This window comes from Manduca sexta, unplaced genomic scaffold (assembly GCF_014839805.1).
Source record: "Manduca sexta isolate Smith_Timp_Sample1 unplaced genomic scaffold, JHU_Msex_v1.0 HiC_scaffold_2398, whole genome shotgun sequence".
NCBI classification, from domain to species: domain Eukaryota; kingdom Metazoa; phylum Arthropoda; class Insecta; order Lepidoptera; family Sphingidae; genus Manduca; species Manduca sexta.
Genome location: NW_023593358.1, coordinates 2,374 through 23,917, shown reverse-complemented (window position 1 = coordinate 23,917; position 21,544 = coordinate 2,374). Strand labels below are relative to the sequence as shown.

At 36.5% G+C, this 21,544-nt stretch overlaps 4 protein-coding genes across 4 annotated transcripts; 1 reads left to right on the top strand and 3 right to left on the bottom strand.

Moving 5' to 3' along the window:
* Positions 1–2,262: 2,262 nt before the first annotated feature.
* Positions 2,263–3,744, bottom strand: LOC119192144. The gene is made up of 3 exons (XM_037445981.1): positions 3,290–3,744; positions 2,892–2,994; positions 2,263–2,704 (listed from the first exon to the last, which is right to left on the bottom strand). Exons 1-3 carry the CDS (start codon positions 3,656–3,658, stop codon positions 2,526–2,528), a joined length of 651 nt encoding a protein of 216 aa, XP_037301878.1. The 5' UTR covers positions 3,659–3,744; the 3' UTR covers positions 2,263–2,525.
* A 569-nt stretch (positions 3,745–4,313) lies between these two features.
* Positions 4,314–6,535, top strand: LOC115447074. Its single transcript, XM_030173990.2, has 5 exons — positions 4,314–4,713; positions 4,954–5,092; positions 5,472–5,600; positions 5,793–5,922; positions 6,330–6,535. The coding sequence occupies exons 1-5, from the start codon at positions 4,447–4,449 to the stop codon at positions 6,406–6,408; spliced, it is 744 nt and encodes a 247-aa protein (XP_030029850.1). The 5' UTR covers positions 4,314–4,446; the 3' UTR covers positions 6,409–6,535.
* A 5,239-nt stretch (positions 6,536–11,774) lies between these two features.
* Positions 11,775–12,660, bottom strand: LOC119192143 (choline dehydrogenase, mitochondrial-like). The gene has a single exon (XM_037445980.1). The coding sequence runs from the start codon at positions 12,658–12,660 to the stop codon at positions 11,983–11,985; it is 678 nt and encodes a 225-aa protein (XP_037301877.1). The 3' UTR covers positions 11,775–11,982.
* A 960-nt stretch (positions 12,661–13,620) lies between these two features.
* On the bottom strand, positions 13,621–14,091 carry LOC119192145 (pyranose dehydrogenase 3-like). Its single transcript, XM_037445983.1, has 2 exons — positions 13,974–14,091; positions 13,621–13,747 (listed from the first exon to the last, which is right to left on the bottom strand). Exons 1-2 carry the CDS (start codon positions 14,083–14,085, stop codon positions 13,623–13,625), a joined length of 237 nt encoding a protein of 78 aa, XP_037301880.1. The 5' UTR covers positions 14,086–14,091; the 3' UTR covers positions 13,621–13,622.
* Positions 14,092–21,544: the final 7,453 nt, after the last annotated feature.

Genomic DNA, 21,544 nt, shown 5'->3' with positions numbered 1-21,544 from the left:
GTTATAATAAAACGCTATTAATTCTGCACTATTGCTTGGCCTCAGAACTAATTTTGGCAGATAATATGTTTTATCTGACCGAATGGAGACTGCGGTACACATTAAAACCTGTGACAGTGGCTTGTTCTAACGAGTTCCAGGGGTATAGTAACTACGGCGAATAGTCAAGAGTTACCCCTTACACAAAGGTTTTTGAGAAAGAAAGTTCACATAAATTCTTATTCCTTTACGTATGCACTACACCACGTTCTTTAGATATACTAAAATGGCTAATACATTTTTATGTGTTCACGCAACACGAGGCTAGGATAGTCTAGATTTTTCCGAGCTTTGAATATCTCTCGCAGACTATAAATCAGGCAGCTTTTACCGGAAATAAAACATTTAAAGGCTCCCGTGGGATTGCGTTACTTTACAGTATAGTTTTATTTAAAATTACCTTCCACTCTGGTCTGCCCGCATTCAGTCCGGATTATTTGAGAATATGGATATAATCACGCGATACACAACGCAATAGAAATAACCCAATATAAGGTATTCCACTCGTTTGTTTGTCTATGCCGTAAAAAATGGGGTAGTGTTATGTGCATGAAGTGTGCATGCAGAGTTTCCGTTTCAATTTAAAGTTAAAATTGATGTATTTCTGAGCATAAGACGTAATATTTAAAATGGCTTCCTCGCATGACTTGCATTACCTCTCCGGTATGTACTGTTTCAGGATAATAGCATAAACCTACACATATTTAACTTCGCCATATTTGCTCTCGTTTATTCAGTTTCACAGAATGAACACAATATAATTGCGCGTTCGGTATTTGACTAAACCCGAGTCCCGCGGAGCTCCGAACGGGGTCGTTGTTTCCGTATTGCCAAACACTCTATTAGTGTCCGGTTGTTTAAAATCATCTATATACTTTAGTGTTCGTTTGTTTTAAATGGTTTTGTTCACTGATTCAGCAAATATTTATGTCTCAGTGCTGACCGGAGTCACGACTGGTTCGAACAATTATTTAATGTTTATTTTAACAATTTAATTACATGAACTAAACAAAATATCTCAGTTTTGAAAGACTACTACGACTACACTACGAGATCCTGGGTTTAAGATCCAAGTTTTGGTTTTACACAATTCCCCGAGTGTCGATCCCTCTGAAGGGTTAACAACATTGTAGGCGACTGTTCGTAAAATATATTCCTAATTGTATCTGCATGCAAGAGCGTGAAAACTTATATTATTCCAGCCTCACATTGGAGGAAGATTAAGGCGCCTGGTAAAATACCACTTCTACAATTTATATATTCCAGAAATGAATGGCAAAGAAGGTAGAACACAGTTGGATAGAAATTACCACAACATGGCTATATCATTTATGAAAATACCACATTAATACGAGTAATATAATAATACTGTTATGAGGATATGTTGGATGCAACTAAATGCAAATGTTAATATCTTCTTCATGTAAATGAAACCGTAACGCCCGTTACTGGTAGTCGCATTGACTTCCAAACGGTTTGCACAGATCGTTTACTCTAAAGCTATTGCTACATCGACCGTGGAGGGCTCGGCCGTGGTGAGACAGTGAGGCCCTATCAGGAACAAACAACTTAATTAATTGTATACGAATCGACTAAATTCTTGATCCCGTAATAAAACACTAATCCTTTACCGCTTGTTTGAAACATGATGACTATGATAATACTTAATGACCAGCAGCAACATAAACACCGTCGGACTGTAGGAATGTGATCACACATCAGTCATTGGAACTCTGACGCTGTCACCAAGCTTAGAATTAACAAAATAGTGGAATAGGTTGTCCAGGGCCATGCCGGAATCTGTTTTACCAACTTAATCTTATCCCGTTTATTATCATAACTGGTGCAGGAATATAATAAGGTTACAACAAGTTAATTGCTGTTGACTTTATTTATTGTTCTTATTTAATCTACTGTAAGTACTGCTACAACGGCCCCGACACTTCACTAGCACTGTGCGGCTGTGTAAGGCCTAGTTTCAACATAAACGATCATCCGATGATACCAGCAAAGTTTCAAACGTGATTTCCACTAGTCAGTACCATTTCAACTGTATCTCCCAGTTTACAAAGTCCGATTTACGTTGCAAGGTTGTTTAAACATGGCTGATTAGAAGCAACGGGCAAGAGTAAACGGCTTCTAAAATATGCACACCCCATCTGGTGAGGTACACACCGCTTTTGTGAGGATGAGACTAGTGGTAATATTCAAGCCCTCCTGGGATGTTTTATGTTTCACTTCTAACTGGTTTAAACTAGAAGTAGATTGTGTAAGTAAAATTACTTTACTCAGTTGCATGACAAGAAACTACATTTTTGTGCCCGACATGAAATATATTGTTGTTGTCTGTATTACCATGTTATAAGATTTAACATCTAACGTATCAGTGACGAACGCTGTACATTGCTGTTTAGCTCGTAGGCCATCTTCGCGTATACCATCAACCGAACGAATTGCTTGTCTCGACACTTTATTGTATCAAAAATCTAAGCTCTTCTGTTCTGTAGAATTAATACATTGTTGGCAATATAACTACTACCTTTACGTCCATTGATTTGTATTTTGGAGTTTCTGCGGGTTTTCTTCCTCCCATCGCAGTAATCTCCTCTATCCAGCTCGCAGTAGGTTTTCCTGAATTTCGTTCTCATTGCAGTTTTCATTACATCTTCGAAATAATAAGTTTATTAAACAAATAATAAAAAATATTTCGTCTTGTAAATTTAAAATATCTGTATGCAGGTAAAAGCAGGTCCTATAATGATATGTGGAATATTATTTAGATGGCGGTCATCACCCTAATGGCCTATTTGTGTTTAAACTCGTTTTGTGAACTTCTAATACATCAAACTCACCGTCGTGTTCCATCCACTGCACTGCAGTTTTCACTGCATTATTCGATTGCATTTTCGTTATTATTTCAGCATCTTCAGCAGATGTGCTCTCAGCATCATTTGTCTATTAAACATTATTCATAGGAAATCATATGGGTTTTAGAATTCATTTGGGATTCATGAAGACTGCGATATTAGTCGTAAAAATTTGAAGTGAACTGAACTATTTGCGAACTTTAAAGTTTTTAAATTTGACTATTCACATTGTAGTAGTGCAACTACTGGATATAATGAGAATTAACATCTCATGTGTCAGGATGGCGAGGGCATTAACACTGGGTTTTACTGAGTAACAACTCTTACCGCCTAAATTATAATTACTCCTTACGACATTATTCCACAGAAACATATTTCCTCACCGGCAAAACCTTGATCTGTTCCAAATGTGGATGGCTAGCGATAAACTTCCAAAAACTGCGACACTTATTCTCCAGCTCTATGTTATCATCTTCAGTAAACGCGAAGTTGATTCTCAGGTGTTGTCCCGTTGCAGGCTCACCACAGTCTACATCGTTAAAGTCGCTCACTCCAGATGAACGCCGCGCCCATTCTTCAACAGCTTCGTGAATGTCTTCAGGTTCTTCACTCTTCTCTTCTTTTAACACTAGAACTGCGTCATTGCGTTTGTTTTCGTAGCTTCTCTTGTCATATTCCTCATCGATGATATTTTGTTCGTTGTTTGGTATGTTTTCGTCTATAGCGTATTGTGTGCTCGCGTCGGTGTACATTTTATGAAGTGTTGTAATATTTATTTTTTAGGTATATAACTTTATAATATAACTTCTTCTGAAAATGCAATTTCTTTCTTTAGTTTTGACAATTTAATGACCATAATTATTTTTGGCTTCTGGGATATTTAACTCATGGAGGTCAGATTACAATCTCTTTGATTACCGTTTTAATGTGTGAAACTTATAAGTTGTAATATTTATAACCTTCTAATATGTAGAACCTTAGTCAAATTAATTAATTTGTTAGAGTAACACATAGTATGAAGGCTGCCAATTTTATATAAAGCTGTTCCAAAGCTTCTGAAAGTGTTTTGTGTTTTGTGCCTTGCGGTTACCTGATTGACGTTTTAATCAGTACTTTATTTAGTTTCCTACAGGGAATATTATATTTTACTTTAAGAGATGAGATGGAACTATTTAACAAACATTTTGAAATGCATCTCCCTCTATGGTTTTGACAATAAAGGTATATAATAATTATCTACAGTATTGGCTTAGGCCTTATCTTACTGAATCTCATTGAAAGCACTATTAATGACGAGGCTGTATGGGCTAGAACCCTTTGCCTTCCCAATAATAAAGGGAAATAAAAAATTTAAAAAAATATATCAATAGTATTTTATATAGATTTAATAGGTATATAAACAAAGAGCACCGAACATTAATTTCCTATTCATTATGTTTCCGTTTCCAAGCTAATATTTTATCCATAGATAAAAACAAAACCAATATGTCATGTTATAACATTTGATAACGTTATACTTAATTTGTATAAGATTTTTGTAATGAATAGTGATAAGGCATCAGTGTTGAAAATTAGTGGGTCAATGACCACGGATACTTTTGAGACCACGAGTAACCCGCCAGGGTCGGTGCGGTCGTTCAGCGTGTTCGGAGACAGCGCGTGCGGGGAGCCGCTCCTTGCACAGCATCTGGTAGTAGACTTCACTCCTGATGATAAACTAGATACAGATTACATTCAGAGGAAGGTGTGCGCTTTCTGGGAGTTCGTTGATGTTACACCTGAGTTGAGAGATATTCTGGTGTTGCCGGTAAGTGCCTCAATACACCTACGTGTGCTATGAGTGCTAGCTCTCATATAGCTTAACATAATACTTGGTCGACAATAAAATACTATATGCTAGGTCTCCTATACGTTAGGTAGTAAAGACCGTTTTATCTATTTTTCTTTAGTATTGTTGGGAAATAGGGTTAAAAATTACTAAGACGGGTGACAAATCGCCAGCAATACAAAAGATACTAAGGTATTGAGCACTCTGGTCTTTTTTTAGGATTCTGATTTGTTCAAAGTATCGGAATCGAGTGACTTCAGGCCTGACGTGAAACAAAGAAAACAAAAAAGTTTCACTAACAAAGTTGTGAGTAAAGCGCGCACTGCTGTCTCCATGCTGGAGTTTGTCGAAGAGAGGGGTGAGCGTTGGATTTGTTTTTTCTTAACGTAGATACTTGAGTATGTCGGCATGGCTTTCTTAGTTACAACAAATTATAAATTATCACTCGTAGCAATATCTTCTTTCTATAATATATGTTTCGTTCATCACGTATCATCTTTTCTCTAATAGATAGTAGATCATATTACAGTGTGACTCGTAAATGAATTCTGTATTTCAAATAATCGCCATTCATTGCTTACTTATTGCGTAACATCAAGTCAAACGAAGTGATATTATTTTAATTTAGATCATATGTGTAAACCTAAATATTCCCAAAAAAGAATCCTTTCGTTAACAACTTACGTCCCATTATCAATTACAACTTTCTTTTAAGATAATTTATTTGTTTTCGTCAGGTCTAATAGATCGAACGTTCGAGTCTAGACTACCGCAGTCGACATGCTCGCTCGGCTCTAGGGAGTACCACGAGAGTCAACTCCCAATGGACTTCGATAAGGCCACATTACACGAAAAACAGAAAAATGGTACAAATGATTTATAATAGGTTAGCATAATTACTTGAGCGAAATTATATATTAAGTAGATAATAAGATAATACTAAAAAATTGTTATGGTAAAGCATCGTAACCAATTTTTTCACTGCATATTTAGGCCCAGCTCGACTGAGATCATATTGATGTCTTGAAATATTTAAGACCCTTTATTTTGAATTTCAGGAAACTTTTACCAGGGCCACATGAAGTATAGCAAAAGGACGCAGACCCCAGACTTTCGTCATGGCAAGAGCAACGCAAAAGTACAGAACATGTGCAGGAAAATGCGGCAATGGGACCAACTGCATCCCAAGTAAGTACAGTTTGGTTAGTATGAGCAGCCGAAAGGATACAGAGGTTGATATTTGTTCTGACACCTGATGGTAAACATATTGTATTGGACTAATACAGTGTAAACCAACGAGAAAAATTGCATCCTAGAGTAGATTCTGGAATTATATTGATGATGTCCGTCTGGTAGATAAGGAAAGGCTGAGGGAAATACTGAGTAACCGTTTACTGTTGGTTGCCCATGTCGCAGTTGTATAAAAATTTGTAAGCTCTACAGTGGCAAAATTAAATTTATCCATTATCAAATTACCATGGAAGAAAAATCCAAATTTACCGTACCACCGTACCAGTCTAAAAACTAAAACAAAAAACTCTCCAGTACTAACACGAAGGGGATCTTATAGTAACGGTCATTAATATTAATGTCAGGTGTATGCAGTGCCCGCGCCACCTGCACGCGAGCATGGATGCGCACGCGCACGCGCACCGGCACAAGAGGGCCAGCTGATGCGATTACTATACACAGCACGTGTTTATATAATTTAGATTTTACATTTAATTTAGATAATGCTTTTAATTTAGAACTAGTATTAATTTTGATATTATTAATATTTTTAATTATATTTGTAATTGTATTGCATTAAATAATTTTATTATTTGTACGAAGTCTGTTATTTAGCTATTCGACTATTCTACATTCCCAATGACCTCTCCAGCTTTTTTAATAGGTGTTTGAACATAATGTACCACAATGGCTCCATGCAGGTTATCGGATCGGAGTCAAAGCTTCTTCTGCGAACCTAAGGCATATACTACGTGCAGGTGATGTTACCCTGAACACCAAACATGTTGGGTAAGATTTAAAATCAATTAAATAAAATGTATTATATTGTTTATGAAATAAACCGTTATAGCTAATAACAAATTTGATAGCAAAATTATACGATGTATGTACTTCATTCAACATTTCGATAAAGAACATACATAGCTACTCATGGCTGGGATCTCCAACATTTAGGCGTACGAGAGGCTAGACCGGCCTCACTGGCTATTGCTAAACTTTTTATTAGTCGAATGCTTCTTTTTACAAGTTTTTATTTCATTTGCAACGTTTGTATGTACGTTCGGGGGAAAACTTGAAAATAATTTTAATGGAGGTATCCTCAACCGATTGAAATGATTTCTTGGACTCACTTTTAGTTTTAGATGAAAAAGCATGGTTAGCTTAGTGACGTTAATTTAAATTCAATATGGCGGACGACGCATATAAAGTTGGGCTAGTTATTTTTCATGCACGCTCTTGATATGAATATCAAATATAAGTATTTACTGAGAAGAATACAAAATATATAATTACTTAGTCCTAATATAATATGGCAGACCGCCTGAGATGGCGAATTGTTTGATTTTAACCAGTTCTACAATATAAGTATCAAAATAAAGGAAGATTTAAAAACGAGATTCTATTTAAGTGCTCTAAAGAAAAAAACCGTTTAAATTGGATGAAACTTTGTTTTATATTATGTAGAGATAAAAGCTCATCGCGAGATTTGCTTCGATTTGCTACACTTATATGAACTGCCTTTATTTCCAATTTATCGCTTTTATAACAACCGGACATACCTGCCTAATTTTCTATTACTGCTTCCACAAAAATACATTAACTACTTAAGCAATATTTAAAAGCGGCTCCAACAATTAACTGTTGTAGCTAACTAGGCCGCAACGGCAGCTAAATGTTCCAAATGCATCGGCCGAAGTGAGCTAGAATTTAATTTTCCGACGCAATTAGCTAACGAACTGCGCTACTTGCGGTCTCGCGACCTGCCAGCTCGGGTTACAAGTCACGGGAAAGGAGAGGATTTCCCGGACGGGCAGAAGCTGGTCTAATGGTAAGTGAAAAGGATTTACCGTATTAGGTCTAGACAGGAACCATAGTAATATTTATTTATGTAGCCAAGCAGCTGGATGTAAGCACCAATTTGTTCGAACAGCTTGCTCGAATCATCATTCAATTGATAAAAAATTACGAAGAAGACATCATCATTTCCTTGCAATTGTTTTATCTCTAACATTCATCAAAAGTCAGACCGACGGTGCCAAAAAGAAGATGCTACTTACACCAGTTCTTTATGAAATGTCACTCCGACTGAATCTATCCATTAACGTAGTCGGGACCTGTAAGTAACTACAATTTAACCAAGTTATCTTGTAACTTGCGTCTCACTTAACACATTCACTTTACCGTCCAAGATGGCTGCTCGTTTGGCGGTTTTTTCAACCTTTAACTAACGTCGCAGAAATGCCAACCAATAGTATATTTAGCGAACAATTTATAACAAAAGTTAGTATGTCATTATAATAAAATATTTCCAAGCTTATTTGAGCGGCAACTTTTAATCACAAATATGCGCGTTTAAGCCCCGAGTCTCTTGCGATTTGTCGGGAAGCCGTTAAACTGGCACAGAGTAATATTGCTTTTGGAGTAACATTTTGAAAGTATTCACTATACAAACTCTATACACTAGATATTGTTCATAGCCTTGCCCGTGTAAAGGTCCGTTCCCGGGATAACAAACAGTAATTGTAAAGATTAGCTTCTAGATCATAATTCTGAAATTCCAGTCTTTTTATTTTTCCTGGATCCCGTAAAATTGACTAAAGGGATTTTATTGCGACTATAATAATGCTTATTTTAGAAAATTTCAAGACATATCATTTAGTAAAGGCGGTAATAAGAAGAAGAAATGAGAAGTTATTAAAACACAAGTAATGTAATCTTCTCCCCAATTATTCGTGTAATATTTTTTTAAGTCAGTGCCCAATTTAAAATAAAATTGCTTGTGTTTGAATAGTTTCTTATGAAACCGTAACTGAAATTAAATTATTGTGGATTGTGTTTTTATAGTCGATTTTATTGTTTAATAGTTTTTATTTTTTGCTTTTTTGTTACTTGTGGACACATCTATTATCCAACAAAAAGGAATAATTCACAATCTATTTTATTTTGGAAAGTTCCCTGCTCCATCTATGTTCAAAGTCTAACAACAATATTTTTAAAATGATAGTATTTTAAAGCTATATCGAACCAAGAACAAAAATACAGTAAAGAAAAATTATACGTAAAATGAAAAACATCGGTGATAGTCTATTAAAGTTTATATTATTCGAAAAGTTCCGCCTCTTGGTAACTTATTTCCGCTATAGAGGCGAACAATCAGTCATGCAGAACTTACAAATTTAAAACTGAGTGTTAGAGACATCTTTTTAATTTACCTAGAACTACTAATACTTTGAATGTAAACATTAGATTTAAAATAAAGGTTGACGGAGCTAGATCGCTTGTTATAATAGGTTCCGAGAACAAATGACCTTGAATACTGAAACAAGTCATTCTAAAATATCGCTCGGTGCTCTGTAAACGCGTTACTCATCAAACGTATTTATACTTTTTGTAGCGTGTGAACAATCGCATTATCTCATAAGGAAAAAAAGTCAATATTAGACATACGCTTTAATATTATTTACATATTTATATGTGAAAAAATTATAGCAGAGGTATTCTGTTCTGTCACAAAGATTGACAATGGCTGACTTATTGCCAATCAATCCAAATTTCAACCCGAAAAACTCACAAAATGTTATGTGAATTATTAACAACTAGCTGACCCGACAGACGTTGTCCCGTCTTAACTATGAATTTGTAGCGCGCATTCTGTCAATCGCTGACAGTTATTTCAAACAATTGACAGTTATATAAAATTAATATTTTCGTTAAGTTTTCTTAATTTTCCGCGCAATTTTTTTAATTTTTTAATTCAAAAGAACCTTCTCCTAACAATAACAAACACAACAAAAAAAAATTGTGAAGTCGGTCCAGCCGTTCACGCGTGATGGCGTGACCAAGGGAAATAGGGATTCATTTTTATATATATAGATTACTAGCTGACCCGGCAGACTTCATACTACCTCATGGATAAATAAAAGAACTAATCTTTTGTATAAAATGATTTTAAAACAAACAAATCGAATCCGTATTTAATAAAAAGCATTTATTGAATAAATAATTTAGCCTATCTCCTACATTGTCACTCACTAAAGAACGCAATTCTGACATAGCAATACGACTATTTTCTTGATCTGTCTGTCTCTGGTCATCAGTGCGGTTAGCACGTGAGGTAGCTCTTCGCACATTTGATTGACTACGACGACCTAAGTCAGGTCGTCTTCTCCTCGGCATCGTAAATTGTAATTAATCAAAGTGAGAAAATTTCCCGCTCATTTAGCAGTAAAGTGTCACTATCACAAAAAGAGCACATTACTTGGAATGTCACTATCACAAAGGATCACCAAAGTAAAGAAAGTTCTCACGCACGTAACCACAAAGATAGATATAATATCGTAATAATACTTTTTCCGTGCTCTGAAATGCGTTCAGAAATTTAACTTAAGATTCATAATTTAATTTGTGACAAAACTTAAGATTTATCTTCGATTTCTTTATAGTCTTATTAAAAAAATAATCGGACAGATTAACAACTGAAGTTAGCTAAAATTGAGTTTCTCGAAGCCGACCACTGTTTATGTACTATGTATTTTGAGACTATGCAATTTTGTCGCGTTCGCGATTCACTTTCACTTTTGTTGAGTTTCAGAACGCGATATTAGATCCTCCAACGCGCACGCGAATTTGAACTTTATGCAGCGGTAATAAATTACAAATTGACTCTCCATTTTATTTAGAAAACGTTTGTATGGGAAATAGAAAAATGCTGTTTTGAGGATTTTCCCGGCAATTATTCGAATTTTTCTCACCTTTTAAACCTTCCCTAGACCTCCACGAATAATTCAATACCAAGATAAGATAAATCCGTTCAGCCGTTCTCGAGTTTTAGCGAGACTAACGAACAGCAATTCATTTTTATATATATATAGATTACGTTACGTTGTCCTATTGTCATGGACGACACATTTAAAGGTGATCACAGACTATTTGGCACATGTTAATAATTACATCAAATTTCAATGATCATCAAGCTCACATGTCACATACTTAATCATTTTTCACGTTGTAAAACTGCGATCTGGAAATAAATGAGTTTGTAATTGACGAAATAATTAACGATAGAAGCAACAAAAGAATAATAAGAAAAACCACAGAACAAAGTGAACAACCAAGTACAGAAATGAATTGAATTTATTTTGCAACAAAATAAGCAGTATAACATATAATCCATGAAACCCAAGAGTCCTAGCTCCATATTCACGTATCATATACCTTAAAAAATTTGTCATCGTAGATAAAAAAAAAATATTGTATCTATTACAGAATACATATATAAGTTCAGCGTCACGGATATCAGAAACTTTGAGGAACTTCGATCCCATTACCAAACCCGAGACAAATATTTGTAAATTGTAAACAGATGTTGTTTCGGTGCTATTTTAGAATCCAGTGCCACTGACGTCATCAAAATAATTGCTGTTATGAAAGTCCGAACTCTTGCTTAATAATATCGGCACCTTTCTCGCCGATCATGATGACCGGTCCCATCACGCCAGTGCTAGTGATGGTCGGCATCACGCTTGCATCCACCACTCGCAGATTTTGCACTCCCTTGACCTTCAACTTGGTGTCTACGACAGACCCAATCGCGCAAGTCCCAGCGAAGTAGTTATAACCACTGAACATGCAGCTCGAGTAGCACTTCCAAAATTCTTTGCTTTTTTTAGAAAACTGACCACAGTTCACCGACACCGGATCGACTAATTCAGCGTTCACATTCTTCAAATGTGTTGTTTCGACAATGCGAGAGAAATCTACAAGAGAGTTAACAGTATTTTCTAAATCTTCTTCGTTGGAAAAATACTTATAGTCGATAACGGGATGATCGAGGGCATTAGAACTTTTCAGGGCTACTTTGCCCCTCGTTTTAGTATTTAGAATGCTTAACATATGGAAGATCGCTTTCCTTCCTTTAATCAAAGTGTAAAGATCATCGCAAATCTGATGTTTAAAGCGGAAATTATACGTACAATAATACAAAACAATGCTTTCTGGGACGATAAAGCTACCGACTTGTTAATCTGCTTGCCCTTGTGACTTGTCAAGAGTTAGGTGACTTAATATGGTGGGAGCTGGGTACTCATAGGGGTTCATAGGCGGCGGCGGTCCGCTTGCCTTCTCTGTTTTATGGATTAAAATAGTGGAAACGTGGTCTTGCAAGTTTTCTCCGACGGGCAGCTCAGATATGACTTCGATGTTATGTTTCTGCAGTTGATCTTTTGGACCGACACCGGACAGCATGAGGAGTTTTGCAGAGTTAATCGCGCCGGCAGATACAATGACCTTTTTTGTGGATTTGTACACCATAGTTTTACCATCATTGGTGAGTGCTTCTACGCCTATAGCATTTTTGTTGCCATCAAAAAGTATTTTGGTCACTTGAGTGTGTTTAGTGACATATAAATTTGGTCTATCTTTAATAGGCGTTAAGTATGCGCGTGCAGTACTTTGCCTTGCGCCGTCGCCGATTGCAATTTTCATTCGAGAGCAACCTAAAGGATGGTTCTCGTTCAGATCTGGCACTTCCTGATATCCCATGTCATTGCATGTCTGAAAATATTTTTCATCATCGTCGTATTTTTCTACACTGACTTTGAAGTATCCTTCTGTTCCATATAAATCTTTGTCAATGTCCGAAGCCAGTATTTTAGGAATTGCAACACTTTCGGCTTTTTCTAAAGTAGGGCAGTACATTCTCCCACTTCCACGTGTCGTCTCCGAGTAAAGCTGCCCACGAGTTATAGTCCCGCGGGATCCCTCTGGAATACATCAGGTAGCTCATGGAGCTGGTGCCTCCCAACATCCTTCCTAAGGAGTTCGGTGGTGTTCGGTTGCTGATGGCATGTTTCAACGCGCTGATCCGCTTCCATGGTGATGTTCCAATCGTACTGAGTCTCCCTCATCATGAAGTATAGCGTGCCAGGGATCTGAAGGGAATACAAATATATTAAAATAGCTGTCATTGGAGTGAAAACAGTTTTTCCGAGATAAAAGTCCCGCTATATATTTTGCCGGGATAAAAAGTATCCTACGTCCTGCCCTCTTCTTTGGATCTTAATCTTTCTATCTCTTACACCAAATTTCATCAAAATCCGTTGGGTGGTTTTTGAGTTTATCTCGTTCAGTCAGACAAAAAGATGCGGCGGGGACTTTGTTTTATAATATATTTTTTAGAACTTTTTAAGGGGAACAATTCCGTCATACATATTTGTTGCATAACTTTAACCGCTTACGCAGCTCACGTAACGGAAGCTCTCAAATGGAATACATTTTCCCTGTTTTTAAAACATTTTTCATTACTGCTCCGCTCTTATTGGTCAAACCGTGATGATATATAGCCTATAGCCTTCCTCGATAAACGGGCTATGCAACACTAAAATATTTTTTCAATTCGAATCAGTTGTTCCTGAGATTAACGCGTTCAATCAAACAAACTCTTCAGCTTTATACAATAGTAAAAATAATTTAATCTTCTTCTTTTTTGATTGAAATTGTCATTTTATTCGAATACGTTTATCTTCTATCTTACATAACAGCTAATAGATTTATAAATAAAGATAACTTACTGATTTAATTATTTCTACTATAATTATATTTTTCTTGATATGGTAATCTATCTATAGAGGCATAAAATGCGTTAACCATTACCTCAGATTCTAACGGAGGGCTCCCCCGGCCTCTATAAGCAACACGTTGACGTTGGGGTCTTCCGTGAGCCGGTTGGCGACGACGCTGCCCGCCGTGCCCGCGCCTACCACGATAAACTCGAAACTCGCTCCATCTACAATTCATATTATTTTCATATTCTTTCATGCAACGGTTTCATGAAGACCTTTCAATTATGTGGCCCATCAATGTTTCACTTACCTTACAACGACACATTATGGCAGTATTATTTAAATTAGTATCTTTTATACTTATATTATACACATATTTTTCATTTCACTGTTTTTTCAAGTAATTTGTATCGTCCAGCAAAATATTTGTTGTGCTTTAATTTCTCTTACCTGGTACATCGATGTGCTTCGGCCACAAATATTCTGTCAACTGCAAGAATACCAGCACCTTGAGTGCCTGCTGCACGCCCCGGATCATCGTAAACGCGCTCTGGGAATCCATTGCGTCGCACTATTTTGAAAAATGTCAGAGATTAACAAAATATGTCATTTCGTAGTTGAGAAATTTTTTCTCCAAAAACATAGCACACGGAGCGAATTCTTATTTTTTTCAAGGCACGCTCACATCTTGTAGCAAAATAATGAATACAGATACTACTGCTACAACTGAAACCAAAAACAAGCCGACTTATATATACTTTAGAAATTTTATATGAAATCTTGTTTTGTATCCCCAAAAAGAGAGCCAGTTTCAATGTTAATTTTAGTGAAAAACCAGTCGGATCAGCTCTCTGCTTAATCAAGTAATTTATTTTTTACGGCGATAATTAATAAATTTTAGTATAGGACTAATCAAACCAACTTCAATACCACTACAAATCAAAAAATCGTTGAACTTCATATTATACGGATTAATACGAAATTATTAAAAAAACTATCAATGTAATCTTGTTTCCAATTTGTTCGCTCGATATTCAGAAGCCCTAATAAGTTACACTTTTTTCTAGACCCTATTGACTTAACATCAGACAACCCTCAAAGAATGCTCTGAAATATGGAAGATACGTGACAATAATTTTCTTTACCATTAAAGCCAAAGATAATTAACGTTTAATATATATTGGCAATGTAAACTATAAATATTGTAAGGGACAATCCCGACTTTACAGAAGAGACTTAAAACAAAATTTTACATGTCAAGACGTCACAACTTTTTCACTATTTTATCTATTTTAGTAAGATGCTTACTTAGATACGTCTTTACTCACTATTTAAGATACTTTTGAAATTCTTGTATTTAAAATAAATTTATAAGTTTGAAAGCAATACTCGCCCTGTATTACTGAAAGTTTTCCTATTTTGCCACTCTCAACAGAACAAACTGACCTCGTAGCTTCCTGTTTCAAGAGATATCAAAATTTCAAATGTATCTTTACAGATAGATAAGAAATTACATTTCCATAGACTAAAAAGTATACTTATGACAAGATAACCCCTAAAATATTTGATATTTCCTCTGTCGATTTTGAAGTTAAGAAATAACAAATAGATTATAACCCAGTTAATTGCAATTCCGCTAATCAACACCTATATTTATAAACGACTCAATAAAATAAGAAAGTAATATTTAAGATGTTTCACCTGCGCTTCGCTCTAATGCTACAATAATAATTGCGGCAGCTGAAGGTATTTATAGCAGCAAAAATAAACAGTAGTTAAAATGCAAAGTTCATATTTCGGTTCCGCAAATTTATTTCCATCACACATTATGCGATAAATGAATACAATATAACATATTTAAATCTTTTCTTATTTACGACAGATAGAATATCAAAGAAAATTAATTATAAATCTAATGAATAGACGCTAATTAATAATAATTAATTAACGTCTCTTTATTCTTCTTCGTCATTCGAAGATCATGAAATGATAAGTGGATTGTATTGTAACACCAGAAGTGACTTAAGTATTATTAATATTTAAGAAAATACCAATTTTAAATGTTCTCAATTAATAGGTAAATATAAATATGTACTAAACAGATTGCCTTAGGCGTTACGGCAACATCCAATTTATATCTAAAACTTAAAAATTACGACTATCTTCGTCTGGTGAAACGACGTCTGGTTTTTGAATAGTTTAGAAAGCTCTTGCAAATGGGTCAGTATATTATCATTTAGAGTAAACTCGTGAGTGGCGCGACTTGAGATCCACGTGAAGATAACTCGTACTTGATTCTTATCATGATAATTGGTTTTTGAAGGATCGGTAGCCGCTAGCCGGCGCCAGTATGAGCTCTTGTGTATAAGTGGGTAGTGACGTAGTCGCCACTGTAGAGGAACAGATGGTTGAGTTCCTTTAAGGAAGGCAGAGATCTCCAGTCAGTCAGATGTAGTGCCTGACCCACCGCGGTCCTTAAATTTTCCTGGGTTTAGTGCCATCCGAAGAGATCTCAAACCCAAAAAGTTGACCTTTGTGCCGCCTAGCACACATTTACCTGGATTTAATACCATCATATATTCCAGCAACCTACCAAACACCTTATACAGATGCTTTTCATATGTACACTGAAAAACCCAAAATATCGTCAATGTAGAATTATACGTATTGTGACTGCTTCGGTAGCGTAGTTGTAATGTAAACACGGTTATGGTTATGGTTATGGGCTCCTTTTTCCGCACTTAGCCCGTAAAGTAGTCGGGCCATTGTGCGTGACTTGCATGCCGGCTACAAAGCAAGCCAGCCTAACTCCGTCCAGAAACGCAGTATGCTCCTGGTGTCTCCACAAGCTTCTCGGAGTAACTTTGGCGAATCGAGGATTTTTGCCCAGTGCGCTGCTACATCTTCACATTCCAGGATGACGTGGTAAACTGTTTCGTCGGCTAACAGACATCCCCTGCATAGGGGGCTGTCGGTTATACCTAGAACATATAAATGTTTGTTTAGTGGGCAATGTCCAGTAATAGTACCTACAACTATGCGTAAGTATGCCCTGTACAAAGATAGAAGGCGTTTAGTCAGACGAGGATCCGGGTATGGCACGGCTTTCTGGGATTTTCTGCATGTACTGATACTCGCCCGTTGATCTGCGTGTAGTTTTTGTGTTCTGTGACGCAGCCTTATAAACACGGTACGAGTACGACTACCGCGTTAAGGTTCGAGGTTCGCATCCCGGGTCGGATTATAATATAAGTGCGACTAGGTTTTCATAAAAAATAATTGTACTCAGTCGTAGCTCAGATTCAGGAAGTTGACGATATCATACTCCCGTGGCTCAGAAAGCGTGTAAAGCCATTGATCCTGTGCCCGACCCTCAACGGTCATGTAGGATTTGGCTAGAAAGGACTCAATCATACGTCCGTCGTAATACCTTATCGATAAACCGCTGAAATGTAAGTATATGCTATCACTTCGTCAACAACTTGTCACGAACCGTTCGCCATGGAACAATTAATCTATACTATTATATAAAGCTGAAGAGTTTGTTTGTTGGTTTGTTTGTTTGTTTGTTTGTTTGTTTGAACGCGCTAATCTCAGGAACTACCGGATCAATCTGAAAAATTCTTTTTGTGTTGGATAGCCCTTTGTTCGTGGAGTGCTATAGGCTATATATCATCACGCTATACCCAATAGGAGCAGAGCAGTAATGAAACATGTTACAAAAACGGGGAAAATTTATTAGTTATGAGAACTTCCGTTGCGTTCGCTGCGTAAACGGTCAAAGTTATACAACAATGATGAATGAGTATGACGGGATTGTTCCTCTTAAAAGTTCTATAATAATATATTATAAAACAAAATCCCCGCTGCATCTGGCTGCCTGAACGTGTTAAACTCAAAACTACCCAACGTATTCAGATGAAATTTGGTATGGAGACAGTTTGAGATCCAGGGAAGAATATAGGCTCCCGGGAAAATATAAGCGTGACTTTTATAACGGTAAACTTGAGCCCGAAAAACTTTATAACGCGGGCGGGGCCGCGAGCAAAAGCTAGTAGTCTAATAAACCAAAAAAATATGTAAATTGAGTCGACCGCGTCCGGACGTTGCAAAAATATGAATTAAATTAAAAATAAGTTTATTAATTAAGGAAATTACAATTAAAATTATAATTACATGTTATGTGATGAACGGTCTATAAATAAACCAGACGTGGCAGCGGTCCGAAGTGTCACGGCGGGGGTGCCTGCAATTAATGACGCCAATGATGATGAGCGCTGCGTCGGGAGTTCTTGTTAGTTGCTTACATGATGTGAAAGAATTTTTGGAGTTGGCACGTCAGCATCTCCTAGATGTTATAATTTGTATCTTGCGGTATCACGGCCGCCTCGGTGGCGTAGTTGTATTGCATGTCCGGTACAATAGCGCTCTGAGGTCCTGGGTTCGAATCCCGGGTCGGGCAAAGTGATATTTGGGTTTTTCTGCTCAGTATCAGCCCGGAGTCTGGAATTTGTGCCCGATATGGCGATAGGCTCGCCCCCTATCACATCATGGGACGGAACATACTTGGCGAAAAGTGGGTGCCCTAGTTGCGCCTCTGCATACCCCTTCGGGGATAAATGCGTGATGTTATGTATGTATGTAGGCATCACGGCGATAAGAAAAAACATCACACCATTACCCCCGAAAGGGTAGGCAAAATTGCCACCGGGCAGCCACTTTTCGGCAAATATGTTCCCTTCTATGATGTGAAGTGAGCCTATCACTATATCGGGCAAAGATTTCAAACTCCAGGCCAAAACTGAATACAAAACCACAATATCACCGGTTTCTCACGGAGTTTCAAAATATGGTTTTACACCTATCACCCATTTGTGACGCCCAAAGTAATTATCGTTCCATTCCTTAGAGAAATTGATCGAGCATCATCAAGCGGTTTTCTTTATAACCATTTAAGACTGCAAAACTATTTACGATTTTTATTAACAAAACTACGACAGTAACCACTAATGACCTATTGTCGACGTTTTGTATGCATGCAATAACTGCGGAGCAGACATTTGCGACCCTAATCGACTGCACTTCGGTAGCAAAACATCGCCTATTCCAACGTCAATAAATACCATAACTAACTGTACATTTCATATGGATTCTAAGATTATTTTAGATCATCATATCCATTAAGTCGTTAACAATGCGTACCGCATGCCAAGCCTTGTTGTAAGATGAGATTTTAAAATTTGTTCCACACAGCACACTCGTACTTTTGTATAATAGTTATGTCCCGTCTATATTAGAATACGGTTCCAGCGCCTGGAATCCGCAATATAAGCACTATATTAATCAAGTTGAGCGGATTCAAAATGTATTTAATTTACCCCAAAATCATTCCATAAATTTTACTCCATCTGATTAATTAAATTTAATGTCCCTCGTAGATCACAGGCTTGTGAAAGACGAATTGTTTCTATTTTAAATTATTAACTATTTATTGATTCGCCTTAGCATCAATATCTCATCTGATATGGATTGCACATTATTTTGCAAATTAATCAGATATTTACAAGTGTAGTAAATTTCCTAAACAGTAGGTACTTGAGTTGCGTTGTATGTCACGCGATAATCTTAACAACATACAAACACAATAATGTGAAAAGTAAACTACAAACAAATAAACAATTAATTTACAATTATTAAACCTAATAGAATTATTCAGAATACTATCGATCGAGGATGAAATAAATAAGAACAACATTCATATTATATTAGGCTCAAACAGCATTCTGTGCAAAATGTTTTTTGTTTTTCTGGTGATTTGACTGAGGTCATAGTACGGAAAACCAAAGTAAAATTATTGGCACCTAAAAAGAATTCTCAAGACATACTATACAATCTCTATATTATTTATTGTGGCCACAACACAAAATGTTCAATCTTCTTGCTTCTTACTAATATTATTAATTTCAATTAGGGAATAGGTTTAAGGAAGACAATCTAGTCTTAATGTTATTTAGTGCTTAAGTATTTTTTATAATAATTGTGTTCTGTGCTATGCGTTTTGTTAAATAAAAAATAATAATGTGAATGTTTAAATGGTTGTTACGAGTAAAAGCAATCACTGCCCTACGGATATGGATAAAATATGGCATGCAAATAAACCATGTCATGGATGAATATATTATACCTATGCTATTATTTTTCCCGGTAATTTGGTTCTGGGGAAAATATTTAAATATTATATCTATTTTCATTCCATAGATTGCGCTGGTATCACACTGATGGAGCTATGGATCGCTACAGTAATTTATTTTGTAGCAGGAAAGGCTATTCACACAGGCAAAGCCGCAAGCAACACCTAATGGTTTATATATTCCGTAATTTTTGTCAACATTATTCAATAAAACTGTTATATTCCTGATAAAATCTATTTATCATCTATAATCATAAAAGAAGCTTCCTCCCCAATAATAACAGTTGGTATAAATGTAGATAAACTAGGTATTACTGAAATAACTGTAGCGTCTGGCACGCGTAGTTTCTGAACTCCGCACACCCTGTACCTACCGTCCAGAACCGAGCCAATGGAGCAGGTGATGGCAAATGCTGAGGAGCTATCAACAGACGCGACGCATAACATTTCTAGAAGTTATCGTTCTCTTTCTCCTGTTTACTGTTTATTACTTGCAGAAAATGTTTATCAATAAAATTGGCCTTCTACGTTTTTGGAGTCTAGGTGATATCCAGATACGAATTTAGGAGTATTTCTATATTTAAATTTCCGAGTTGATCTCTGATTTCGATTGAGGGTGAAGCTTCGTAATTATATTGAATATGAAACTACCAGATTTCAGCGCTTTGTAAATGTATGCCCATAGACTGGGTTTCACACCGTACTAGATTGAATTCGCATCAGGAATCGGGTAACATTTTTTCAAATGGACATAGCCGAAGGAAACTGCTGTTATAGAATTTCTACTATTAGGTACCAATCTCTTATTCTCCGTCATTTATGGTATGGTGTGATCTTGGGGATATAAATTCTAGCACCGAAAAATCGATTGAAATCCGATAAAAGATCAAGCCTTTGAGTCTTAGTAGAAAAGTAAGTGTGAGGAAACGAGAAAAGAGGCACAATGTGCGTACATGACGTCATCGAGAATTTCGATATAATAATAGCTTCCACTTGCGTTCGCGATAACACTATATGGTGTAATTAAAACAAAGAACCTTAGGTGTAATTTTGCACAAAATTCTAATTCCGACCCCACAAAAACCGCAACACCAGTCTAGAATCTGTAGATCTCTTATCAATCTGTTATTATACTTTTCTCGTTGTTATCTTATCCGAATGTTCGCGGCCGATGGTGCTGATATAAAGATCAACAAACACATTATGTAATGTGGACATATCTATGAAGCCTGTCGACGATGTAGATCTTTATAGACTTTATACCTAAACAATACTATAATATCGAACACGACTTTTCCATGAAGCCATATTCCAAATCATTTGTCTAGTGGCAGAGCAAGTACCCTGGAACCAGCAGGTCTTTCGTATGAGCGGTGGGTCAGCGAAAACGACTTTAACAGACATGCGTATTGGACAGACCCTCACCTCATGAGAATATTATTAAGTGGCATTGGGTTTTACACTGGCAGGATAAACTAACTATTATGAAACGCTTTTCACAGTATTAAACATTATATTCGCTATAATTATAGAATACAATTTTTGACTACATGCAACCAGAGAGAATTCTAAGTCGCCGCGTGGTATAGCTTCTTTTCTACCAGCCTGCCTGCTAACGACTATTTCCGGAAATACCTAATATCATCGCCTAGGGCAGCGGAGCATAACACTTTCCTGCGCCTGATGGTTAGTGCAGTCAAGTCCAATTAATCAACCTAGAGCAACGAGAGACGTTGTGTCGCATTCTTACATCATAGAATCACCGATTATAATACTTGTAGATTTCTCATAGATTTATACGGATTATATATAATAATAATAATATCAGCCC